The sequence below is a fragment of the Canis lupus genome, chromosome 25, assembly GCF_003254725.2.
Source record: "Canis lupus dingo isolate Sandy chromosome 25, ASM325472v2, whole genome shotgun sequence".
In the NCBI taxonomy this organism is placed as follows: Eukaryota; Metazoa; Chordata; class Mammalia; order Carnivora; family Canidae; genus Canis; species Canis lupus.
The window spans coordinates 44,707,903-44,720,239 of NC_064267.1; the positions used below are offsets into that span (position 1 = coordinate 44,707,903).

The following is a 12,337-nucleotide window of genomic DNA, read 5'->3' on the forward strand; positions in this document are numbered from 1 at the left end:
TTCCTTCATGGCTGGGGAGAATGTAAAATGTTGCAGCTGATGTAGAAACAATCTGGCAGCTGCTCAAAAAGTTAAACATGGAAGTACGGTATGACCCAGCCACCCCACTCCTAGATAAGTACCCAAGAGCTTAAATAAACCGATGATCAATTTTCTAGAGAACACTGTTAACACGGCCTCTTTGTTCCCCATTTCATTTTTGTTTTTTTTGTTTTTAACTTTTTAAAAGATTTTAATCAAGAGAGACACTCAGAGAAAGGCAGAGACACAGGCAGAGGGAGAAGCAGGCTCCTTGTGGGGGGCCCGATGCGGGACTCGATCCCAGGACTCCAGGATCAAGACCCCAGCCAAAGGCAGATGCTCAAATGCTGAGCCACCCAGGCATCACCTCATTTTTATTTTTAATCATACTTGATTTCTTTCCCATCTACAGTTCATAACAAAGTTCCAACCCAGCCATCACCCTTACGTCTACTCACCTCTGTGTTCTTGGATTCCAGTTTGCGGGTCTAGATCTTGCCACGAAGACCTGGTCCTTCCATCTACATTTAGGCGATCACACATTTTTACCTTATGCAGCATTGGTCCTTCTTATACTGGCCTAACAATAATATTCATCATGGAATGAATAAAACACTGATTAGATTGCACTGATTTCGCCAAAACATTAAATTAAGTTTTAAATAGATAATCCACGTACATGGTGGGAGAAGATGCAAGCAGTAGGAAGGGTATACGGAGGAGAGGCTGTGTGCCTCCTGCTGCACACCCCACTTTCCACTGCCCTTCTCCAAAGGCCTGTTGCAGGCAGGGCTTCCCAGGAAACAGGCTCTGGAGCCAGGACAGGAAGGTTATGGGGGCACCTCCTGGGGTCAGCTCAGTGTAAGGGAAGGGAGGGCAGTAGAATGGGGCAGAGGGAGTCTCTGGGAAGCCTCAGCTGAGCCCATGGGAGCCCTAGAGCTGGGCCGGCCCTGCAGAGCGTCCCAGGTAGGAGCCAAGTCTTCATATTCTGGGCAGGTTCATCATCAGATGCAGCCCTTCCTGGGGTATGACCTTGGTTCTTTTCGGCTGCTGGCAGTCCCGTCCCTCCTCCTCATCGCTGACAGCTGTGAGCCATCTGCTCTGCAGCCCGCACTCCCTGAAACAGGGAGTAAGTCACCCTGAAGGGGGACCAGGTGGCCCAGTCCAGAGACCACTGTCGCCCACAGTTGGCAAGTAATCTCCAGCCCTCCCCTACCCTTTTTGTTCAAATACTTATTTTTAATTTTTGTTTTCTTGTATGTCCAGAAGACCCTTGCAGCCCACGTGAGCTGTCAGGAGCCTCTCTCTTCAATTCCAGCACCCTCTCCCTGCCCCAGGGGTGGAGCGACCTGGTGGGTGCAGCTGGGCCTTAACTTCAGGCAGCCTGGGGAGGAGAGCCTTGAGAATCAAGGCTTTTTTTCCCACCTTTCTTTTTTTCTTTTTCTTTTTTCTAAGGCAACTTTCTAGGGCTCTGCAGTTATAAAAAAAAACCTCCCATGTGTCATTTTCTGGCAGTTGGACAGCTGCAGAGCACCACTCGGGAAGCGCTCCTTTCCTACCCAGGGTTTAGCATTTGATTGATGAGCTGGGTTTGGAAAAGGCAGTTGACGATTATCACAAATCTGTCGTAAGAAAGTTTATTAATTTATAATAAAAATATAGCACAAAATACTCTTTTTCCGAATATCTTCTCTCCGATGTCTCATGGACAGACTGCTGCCAAATTCCATGGGAGGGCATGTGCAAGATTGATAGGTTGCTGGAATGTAGTAAAAGGGGATGAGCCCCATGTGGCAGGAGGACAGACCACCCCAATATCAGGTGGCTTGCCCGTAGGGTGAGCAGCGCCTGCCTGGGAGAATGGCCATGCTCCATCTCAGGATGTGACCTCAAGAGACTCATCTTCTTATCCTGTGCCCACTCCCAAGCCCCATGGCATCCTGCCCCGTCCTGCAGAAGGAGAAAGTGTTCCAGTCAGGAGCCCATGCCTACAGAATCCCCGCTCTGCTCTACCTGCCTCAACAGAAGACACTGCTGGCCTTTGCAGAAAAGCGAACGAGCAAGAAGGATGAGCACGCAGAGCTGATTGTCCTGCGCAGAGGGAGCTATGACGCATCCACCCACCATGTCCAGGTAAGGTAAGGTGAGGCTGCAAGTACTCCTCTGGGAGTACAGGGACCATTTCATCCTTAGATGGCTGAGGTCTGGGGAACAGAGGGACGGGATACACTGAATTGCAAGAGGGACCCAGAGACCTATCGGGGTGGGGCAGAGAAGGTGTCCCCAGGTGATCACCTAGATCTCACATAGGGTCACCGTGAACAAGTCCAGTTGGCCAGGCCGCATCTGCTTTATTGCATGATGGGACAAGTCGGTCAGGAAACTGATGTTTGGAAAGCTTCCTACATCCCTGAAAACCTGAGGGAGGAGGAGGTTAGTATCACCTAACTGAGGGGTTATATCCTTTTAGTAAAATTTAACCTGGGGAGCAGAGTGAAGGTTGGAGTGACTGCTTGTGTCTTGAGGTTCCAGCATGTAGACCAAGTAGTTAATTTTGATGAAGACACCCAAGGCTGGTTTATCACATTTGAAGGGATTAATATTACTATTGTGATGACCTCGTGGCCGTTATTGCACAGCAGCTATCCAGAGCACGGGGTTTGAAGCAGATGGACTTGGATTCAAGTCCTGATTCTGTCCCTTACCAGGAGGATGGTCTTGGGCTACTTATCTACCCTGCCTAAGCCTCTCATTCTCTGGACATGAGATAGAGCAAGTAACCTGTCCCCCAGGAGTTAAGGGTTACATTAGATGACACAACAGACATCATGCTCTTGGCACAGTATCTGCCCCTAGAATCATTCACCATTGGAGAGACTATTGTGGTTATTCCAGGGCTTTGCCTGTCCAGAATGGGACGCTGGACTGGGCTGGTGAGTCGGGGGAACCAAGATGAAGCTGGGAACGGCTCATGTCTGAATCATCTTTGTATGCTGGGGCCTAGCACACTGCAGGAGCTCTGTAATGTCTGTTGCTCTTCAAATGAGGAGGGCGCTGCTTTGGAGGGGGTGAAGGGGGCCCTGGCTCCCACTGCTCTGGAGAGGCGTCGTACAGATGAATGAGTGCTGCATGGAGAGCTTTTCTTGGTGACCTTTGATTTTTACCCCCTGAGATAGACCACCTCTCCCCACGCTGCCGTTCCTGGCACTGGCATTGGCCATTTCAAAATTGTTCTCCTCCTCCTTCCTGTCTCCTCCCATTCAGTGGCACGCTCAGGAGGTGGTGGCCCAAGCCCAGCTGGAGGGCCACCGGTCCATGAACCCAAGCCCCTTGTACGATGAGAAGACAGGAACCCTCTTCCTCTTCTTCATTGCCATCCCCGGGCAGGTCTCCGAGCACCACCAGCTGCATACGAGGGTCAATGTGACGCGGCTGTGCCAGGTCACCAGCACTGACCACGGCAGGTCCTGGAGCCCTGCCAGGGACCTCACTGGCCCTGCCATCGGCGCAGCCCACAAGGAATGGGCCACTTTTGCGGTGGGCCCGGGACACTGTCTGCAGCTGCACAACAAGGCCCAGAGTCTGGTGGTGCCCGCCTATGCTTACCGGAACCTCCGCTCCCTCCCGAGGCCTTCCCCGTTCGCCTTCTGCTTCGTCAGCCACGACCACGGGCACACGTGGGAGAGGGGAAACTTTGTGGCCCAGGACACCCTGGAGTGCCAGGTGGCTGAAGTCGGGGGTGCGGAGCGGAGGGTGGTATACCTGAATGCCAGAAGCCCGCGCAGGGCCAGGGTCCAGGCCGAGAGCACCAACGAGGGGCTCGACTTCACGGAGGCCCAGGCGGTGAAGGAGCTCGTGGAGCCTCCCCACGGCTGCCAAGGGAGCGTCATCAGTTTCCCGAACCCCCACGCGGGCTCAGGAGCCTGCGACCGGTGGCTGCTCTACACTCACCCGACCGACCCGCAGCGCAGAGCCCACCTGGGCGCCTACCTCCACCGGCGGCGCCCGGGCCGCAAGGCCTGGTCCGAGCCCGTCCTGCTGGCGGCCGGCGGCTGCGCCTACTCCGACCTGCAGGCCATGGGCGCCGGCCCCGACGGCTCGCCCCAGTTCGGCTGCCTCTACGAGTCGGGCCACTACGAAGAGGTCGTCTTCCTCATGTTCACCCTGAAACAAGCCTTCCCCGCTGAGTTTGTGTCGCCGTGAGCCGTCGTGTGGCCCCAGGAAGGACTCCGGCTGAGAGGCTCAGGCCTTTGCCTCTGGTTTTCCGGTTTTCCCTGGGTCCCCCTCGCCCGGGGAGGCCGCTTCCCTAGCGGGAGCACGTGGGGACTCCTCTCGGCTGGTCCTCCAACTCCTTTGATGGTCCTTCTAAGGATTCCACTCTCAGCCCACAGGTTGAGGGAGCCTGGCTTCCCAGGAAGGCCCCTGGACGGGCGTGCGGAGAGGCGGCGCTCCGCAAGGCCCAGGCTGCCTGCTGCCGGCCCCGGCGAGTGCGGGGCTTGCTAAGTGACGGGGTCCAGGCCCTTTCCTCTGGGTAAATGCTCCTCATGTTCCTGGGGAGAGGCTGGGACAAGGATGCAAATTAGCAGAGGGGCGTGTGTGTGTGCGTGTGCATATGTGCACACGTGTGCTCGTGTGTTCTCAGTGATGCCTTAGAGCAGACAGCACAGGAGACAGCTTTGCAGGGAGGTAGGGCAGGGCTAGGAAAATTAAGCCAATCTGAGTCATTGTGTTAGTTTCCCGGGGCTCCCGTAACAAATCAGTACAACTTTGGTGGCTTGAAACAACAGGAATTTATTCCCTGACAGTTCTAGAGGCTAGAAATCCAAAATCGAAGTGTCAGCAGGATGATACTCCCTCCGAAGGCCCCAGGGGAGAACCTTCCTTGCCCTTCCAGCGTCTGGTGACTTCCACTCATGGCTACCCACCTTCCCTTAACGCCTCTATCTATGAATAGTTTTCTTCCCTTCTCCTGTGCTTTCGCTTCTGTCTCTTACAAGGACACCTGTCGTTGGATTTAGGGCACAGCCAGATAACCCAGGATAACCCTCCACTCAATTATATTTGCAAAGACTCTTCCCAATAATGTCACATTCACTGAGGTTAGGACATCGATTTATCTTTTGGGGCCACCCTTCAATCCTCTACAGGCATCATAAGTGATTTTGGAACAGGTGATGTGGCCAAAGGTGGGAATAAAATTCAGATGAATCAGATAATTCCAAAGAACAAAGAGGGTAAGAGGGGCTGGGCTGTTGGATGTGCATTGGTGACACAGAGCTGCTCTGGGGCATTCAGTCCTTGTGGTGACAGGAATGCCACCCTGTGGAGGCGAAGAGAGAGGGGAAGGGTGCTGAGCCTGTGGAGCCCTTGCTGTATAGAAATGGCAGCGCGAGAAGACCACTCCCTGGTTGTCATGAGGGTGATAATCCGAGAGGGGAACCCTGGGTGAAGGGGAGACACTTCTCTGACCTCTGGGGTCTTCAGGAGCCTTTGTCACATGTCCCAGTGGAAGAGTGGCCTCGCCCCCTGACCCCATCAGAGCCCCTCCTACTGATAGGATCAATCTAATAGTTTGATAGCAGGGATCAATGACAACAGTCATGGGTTCTTGCAATTGAGCCATGTCTCCAGGTAGCCAGGCAGTGGTTAAATGGAATTTTTACAGTGCAGGGAGCTGGAAGTGTGGCTTTTGTTCTGGGTGTGTTTCCCCAGCACTGGTGTCCTATCTGGGTGCTACCTTTCTGTGTGTGGTTTTATGAAATCCAGCTGGAAGGATAAGGAAATAGGGCCTGGTTATTGCTGGGATGGAAAGTAAGCCCCACTGCTTTGGGGATGCCACCTGCTGTCTTCTGAATCCTGCAAATTTAGCTATGCAGACGCCAGAGGCCTAGTCAGGGAAGTGAGGACACAGGCATGCAGGCCAGGGGCAGCACATTGTTAAGAGATTTAGAGGTAGGGTGGCCAGATAGTATATGATCCAAATCACAGGGAGCCTGCTTCTCCTTCTGCCTGTGTCTCTGCCTCTCTCTGTGTGTCTCTCATGAATAAATACTTAAAATCTTAAAAAAAAAAAAAAAAAAGAGCCACTGGTACAGATCTCTAAAGTTCCTTCTACTTCTAAATGTATACAAATATTAAAGTCTTCTGATTTGGGTGAAAAAAGCAACAGTTGATTTGGTTAAAGATGAACTGATCTACTCATTGAAAAATACCACGAAGAGAGTGAAAATAAAAGCCATAGATGGGGAGAAGGTGTTCATAACATGGTATCTAACATGTTAGATGCGTGTTAGATAACGTGTTTTCCAAACATTACATATCCAGAACATATAAAGAGCTCCTACAAACCAATAAGGAAAAGAAAAACAATACAATAAAAATGGGTGAAGTGCTTGAACAGGCACCCCACAAGAGAGGTTATCATAAAGGCTGGTAAACACATGATCATAGGAGAAATGCAAATTAAAACCATGAGATACTGACTAGAATGATTACAATGAAAAAGATTGACAACAGCAAGTATCGGCAAGGATGTGAGGCAAGCAGAGCTCTCGTGTGTTTCTGGAGGAAGTGTAACTGGTGTGACCACTTTGGAAAGCTGTTTGGTAGTATCTACTAACACTGAGCACGCAGATACTCTATGACCCAGCTCATCCGCTCTGCAGTATGCATCTAAGAGAAATGAGTGCATAAAGGTGCCAAAGACACATATAAGAAGGTTTAGGGCAACTTCATTTCTAAGAGTCCCAAAGTGGAAACAATCCAAACATCAGTCAAAAACAGAATGGATATCTGAATTGGGCAATATGCACACAATGGAATATTTCACAATAATAAAAGAATAAACTACCACTGCACACAATAGCGTGGATGGTTTTCCAAACATTATATATTGAGTGAAAGAAGCCAGATTCAAAAGACTACATACTTAATGACTATATTTATATGAAGTTCAAGTAGAGGCAAAACAAATCTACGGTGTATAATTCGGGAAAGTGGCTATTTCGGGTGGAGGCGAACTATTCATAGAGAGCTAGAATCTTCTGGGTGCTGGAAACATCCTATTGTTTGATCTGGTGCTGGTTAGGAGGTCAAATCCATATTTGCAAATTCAATGAGTTGTACACCAGATTTGTGTACCTTACCGTAGGTACGCGGTACCACGATAAAAAATATGAAAGTTGAACTGAATAGCAGATTTGCTAGTTAAACCTCCAAAATCAATATATTATATTGGGTTGTAAAATGTTGGAACTGAATTTTTATAATAAACTTTTTTGGGGGAGAATCATTTCAGATTTACAGAAAAGTTGCAAAGATAGTATGGAGTGTTCCCATATACCCCACACCCGGTTTCCCCTGATGTTAACATCTTATGTAACCATGGTACATTTGTCAAAACTAAGAGATTAACGTTGGTACACTACTATTAACTACACTCTAGACTCTATTCGGATTTCACCAGTGTTTCTACTAACGTCCTTTTTCTGTTCTAGGATCCAATCCAGGATACATTTAGTACATTTAGTGAAATTGAATTTTTACTATAATTTGTGTCCATGGAGACACACATATACCCACAGATTGATACACAGTTCCAGCAGCCCCTTGGCTCGCCTGGTGAGGCCTGGGAGAGGAGAGGGCATGGGACACGTCCAGGGTGGTCGCGTTGGATGGCCCAGAGCCTGGCCCTGCAGAGAGAGCAGGCGGGCTGGTCTGCCAAACCCAGTGGTTTCGATAGAAAAGATCTGCCCCTCTCAGGAGACACCTTCTCCCTGTACAGTGAGATTAACCAGGACAACACGGCAGCCACCGAAAATAACTAGAACTTGGCCATTCTTAGAGGTTAGGCCACCTGTAGCGACATGCAAAATGTTAGCCTGTAGAGATGGAAGTGAACTTGACGTCTTTTATGTCCAGCCTCCTCAGTTGAGGGGGGATGAAAGCAGGTCCCATGAGGTCCAATGACATCCTCAAGGCCACACAGCCAGTGGCAGGGCCAGGAGAGCAACCGTGTTTCCTAGCCATGACCACTGTCCCCGCATGTGTTCTGAGTTGTCCCTGTTGTCCCTGTCTGACCATCCAAGAAGTATGAAGGGGTCTGTACAATGAGGTTCTGGGACGTGGAGTTCTGCGTGGCCTGTCTCTGCAGCCTGTGCCCTTAGCACGGGACACCCTGCCTCCCTCCCTGGCATGGCCTCACCAGGCACGGGGGGTGGGGGGTGGATGGCAGCTCGGGAGGCAGCACCGGCCTGCGGCTCGCCAGCTGGGCTGTTCTAAGAAGGCAGCAAGGCCTGGGGAAGGGAGAGGAGGCAGGAGAGCTCAGTGCTCCACGCCCCTGCTCTGCGTTGTGAGGTTTCAGCGCCGGGACCACACTGCCGCCCGCACAAATCCCCATCCCGTGAAGAAGAAAGGAAGGAATCCAGGATTTAAATGTGTTACTTTAATCACACTGCTCAAAAGGTGAGAAAGCTGACTGTACTTTTGGCAAGGTGTTTCTTTTTCAAATTCCATTTTTGTACTGTTTTTAGGAGAGGGTTTTAACGGAATAGATGCTGAACATTTGGAAGTACAAGGAAGTAGGAAAAAACCACCCGTAGGGGCGCCTGGGTGACTCAGTCGGTTAAGCGTCTGCCTTCGGCTCAGGTCATGATCCTGGAGTCCTGGGATCGAACCCCACTTTGAGCCTCACATTGAGCCCCGCATCAGGCCTCCTGCTCAGCAGGGAGCCTGCTTCTCCCTCTGCCTCTGCCCTTCCCCCTGGTTCATTCTCTTTCTCAAATAAATAAAATCTTAAAAAAAAAAAAAAAAAAGGAAAGAAAAACCCCTCGTGCTCTCTCTCGCTCATTCTCTGTCTCTCAAATAAATAAGTAAAATCTTAAAAAAAAAAAAAAGAACCCACCCGTAATCCCACTAAGCAGAGGCATATTTTCTTATGTTTTTTTCTCTGTGAAATTTGCTGAGATCATGCTGCAGAATCAATGTGGGATGATGCTTCTTCTCCCCACTTGACATTACATCTGAAGCCTCTCCTCCATGTTATATTCTTGCAAAAGATAATATGTCAAAGAAACATACCATGAATTATGTAATCATTCCTGGATTATTGAAAATTGAAGTTGCTTTCCTTTTTTTTTTTTTTTTTTTTTGCTGTTATACAAACACTGAGATGAACATCTTTGTGAGTAAATCTTGGTCCTCATCTGTGATTATTTTGCAAACTGAATCCTTTAAAAGGAATTATGGAGTCAAAGGTGAACATTTGAAATCTCTTGAAATGTGTTGTTTGCAAATATAAAGTACAACTCTACATTATTAATTAAAATGGCGTTCTTCTTTTATATTTTTAAACACCTGAGCTCCTAGGAAAATGGATTAAGTTATGCGTTCATACCTTAATTTATAAGCCATGGTTCCTGCTCTCTCCCTTATGTGGTTTATTTTTTTTAATATTTTTTAATTTTTATTTATTTATGATAGTTACAGGGAGAGAGAGAGGCAGAGACACAGGCAGAGGGAGAAGCAGGCTCCATGCACCAGGAGCCCGATGTGGGATTCGATCCCGGGTCTCCGGGATCGTGCCCTGGGCCAAAGGCAGGCGCCAAACCACTGCGCCACCCTGGGATCCCCCTTATGTGGTTTATAATCTATGTTAAAGATCAGCGGTAAGCACACATACAGAAAATTCTAAAATCACAGAGGTCAGAAGGGCCCTCCCTGAATATTCTCTGGTCTTTGTTCATCTGATGAGGATAGACTAGAAGCCTGCGGAGGTGGGGTAACTTGGCTCCTGGATGCCTCCTCACCTCCCTCCCACCACCCTGGACCAGAAGCTTAAGGGTCCCAGCAAAAGCAAGTGGGATCCTGACCACTGTCAGTTCCTTTCCTTTTTCTTCAGCCCCAAAGGGTCCCTGGTTGAGCACACAGGCCCTCCTTTCTGCCCACAGAGGCTCTGGGTCAGCGGGTGTTCAGTCTTGTTACCCAAATAGTGTTATTTCCCCAGGAATAGCACATTTCTTCTTTCTAGATCTTTCAGTGAGAGTGTGGTTTTGGAACACCAGGGCCACTTGGTTTCCAGTGAGAACCAAACCTCCCATGTGCTAACTACTTATACTTCTTTAATCCATCCAGGAAACATTTATTGGGTGCTCATTATGTGTTAGGCACCGAGCTGATGGCATAAAGGAAAGCAAATGTCTCTTGGGGCCTGACTGTGTGCCAGGCATTATTCTAAGCCCTTCGTGGGTGTTCACTCATAGTCCTCACCACCATCCTGTGAGGCAGGTTACTATTACCATCCTCATTTTACAGAGGAAGAAACTGAGGCAGAGAGATGAAGCCACTTAACTATAGTCTTAGTGCTATGATCTAGCTGCTGAGTGGCCAAGCCAGGAGGTCAGGTTCCTGAGTCTGCCCTTTTCCTGCCTGGCCAAAGGAGAATGAGGACTGGGGAGGAGTTTAAGCAAGAACAAATGTCAACACAGGGCAAGAAGTCCCAACCCAGAGTGCAAGCCAGGGAGGAAGGAGGCCATGTTCCCTACTACAAGGATATATATATAAAGAGTCAAGTTACAATAACAGTATTTAATTCATATATTTTTTAAAGATTTTATTTATTTATTCATGAGAGACAAAGAGAGAGAGGCAGAGACATAGGCAGAGGGAGGAGCAGGCTCCCTGCAGGGAGTCCCCTGATGCAGGACTTGATCCCAGAACTCTGGGATCACAACCTGAGCCAAAGGCAGACACTCAACCATTGAGCCACCCAGGCATCCCTCACCCGTCTTAAATGGCTTAGTATAACCTGCTGGGGAGCTTGCCTTTCATCCTATGATAAAAGGAAGGCATCAGGGAATCTGACCTGAATGAGAGGCTGAATCAGTTTTGTGTTTCAGAAAGAGAGCTTGGTAGAAATTTGGAGGACAGAGTGGGGAGGGGGTGTTGAGGGCAGTGGTGGGACTGAAGGGACAGTCCCTTTCAAAAGTCCTTCATTCACAAGGGTGAATGAAGCTGGGACCAGAGAGGCTGCATCGAAGGAAGTAGATTCCGGAGGGTTCTATAGCTGGGTGATTCATCAAATGTGGGTGGTGGGAGGGCATGGGGATGAAGATGTCACCTGGATTCTGGCTTGGGAGACTGGGTGGTTGGTTGGGTAACAGTGGTCCAGATAGGTAACCATGTGGAAGAACAGGCCTTCGGTGTAAAACTGGAAAACTCAGGTGAGGCAGGGCTCAAGTGTCCATAGGATAACCACCCGGGCAACAGGAAGTGTGGAGGGGGCACAGGAAAGAGGTAAGGGCTAGGAAGGCAGATTTGGAAGCCATAGTGGGGAAGTGCCCTGGGACAGCATGAGATAGAAGGCCAGGAACAAAGGTGGGGGAAGGGGCCATATATCAGAGGGTGAGATGAGACAGGGTGGGAGGGAGGAAAGCCGAGAACTTGGGATGCAGTCAGAATTCCAGAAAGGTGTCACATCACAGCAAGAATGCTGGGAGAAGGGAGTTGTTGGACTGGCCGGCGGGTGTCCAGGCCCTCCTAAGAGACTCCCTTTTTTTTAAAGTATTATTTATTTACTATTTATCTAGAGATAGCGCCAGCAGGGGTAAGGGCAGATGGAGAGGGAGAGAGAGAATCCCAAGCAGACTCCGCACTGAGTGTGGAGCCCAATGCAGAGCTCCATCCCGGGACCCTGAGATCATGACCTGAGCTGACATCAACAGTCAGAGGTTTAACCCACTGAGCCACCCAGGCACCCTGAGAGATTTCCTTTTAATTGGCCTAAGGTGGGGTCTTTGACATGCACAGCGAAGGCAGGGAGGGGTGTTGCTGATTTTTTTTTTTTAAGAAGGAAAATTCTTAAGTTTCCTTGTGAGGGGTAGGGGGATGGAGAGGGAGAAAATCCAAGGGGGTCAGGGTGGCTTCAGCAGCTGTCCCAGCAAGGTGATGCGGGAACCCAGAACAGTGGGCATGGAGGCCAATGTAGATGCATTTGAAGGTGGCCTGGGAGACCAGTCCACTGCAGAAAAGTAAGGGGTTTATTTTTTGATGGCTTCTGGCTTCTGGGTGAGGTCTGTGGAGCATGGGGAGGTGAGGAAGGCCAACGGGAAAATGCAGGCTCTGATATGGCAGCCAGTGCAACACGACAGAGGGCATGTCCACAAGAGCCCAGCCGCCATGCAGGTTGGGAGCTGTGGGCTTGTCCAGCCTAAGCTGCCTGGTAGGGGGCTTCTCTGGTGAAGGTCAGGACCCCATCGAGGGAGGAGCATGGCTGGAGGCTTTCATGGAGGGATGGTGGGAGGAGGGGGGGAGAGGTGTC

General features: G+C 49.8%; 1 protein-coding gene across 4 annotated transcripts in view; it reads left to right on the forward strand.

Moving 5' to 3' along the window:
- NEU2 (neuraminidase 2) overlaps positions 1-6,883 on the forward strand; it is an 84,375-nt gene extending 77,492 nt beyond the window's left edge. For all 4 annotated transcript variants that reach the window (XM_025463474.3, XM_049101173.1, XM_049101174.1 and 1 more), the window contains 2 exons: positions 1,950-2,154; positions 3,286-6,883. In XM_025463474.3, the coding sequence (XP_025319259.1) occupies positions 1,954-2,154; positions 3,286-4,224 (1,140 nt within the window). In that variant the 5' untranslated portion in view covers positions 1,950-1,953 and the 3' untranslated portion in view covers positions 4,225-6,883. The remainder of the gene's footprint in view (positions 1-1,949; positions 2,155-3,285) is intronic.
- The last annotated feature ends 5,454 nt before the right edge of the window (positions 6,884-12,337 follow it).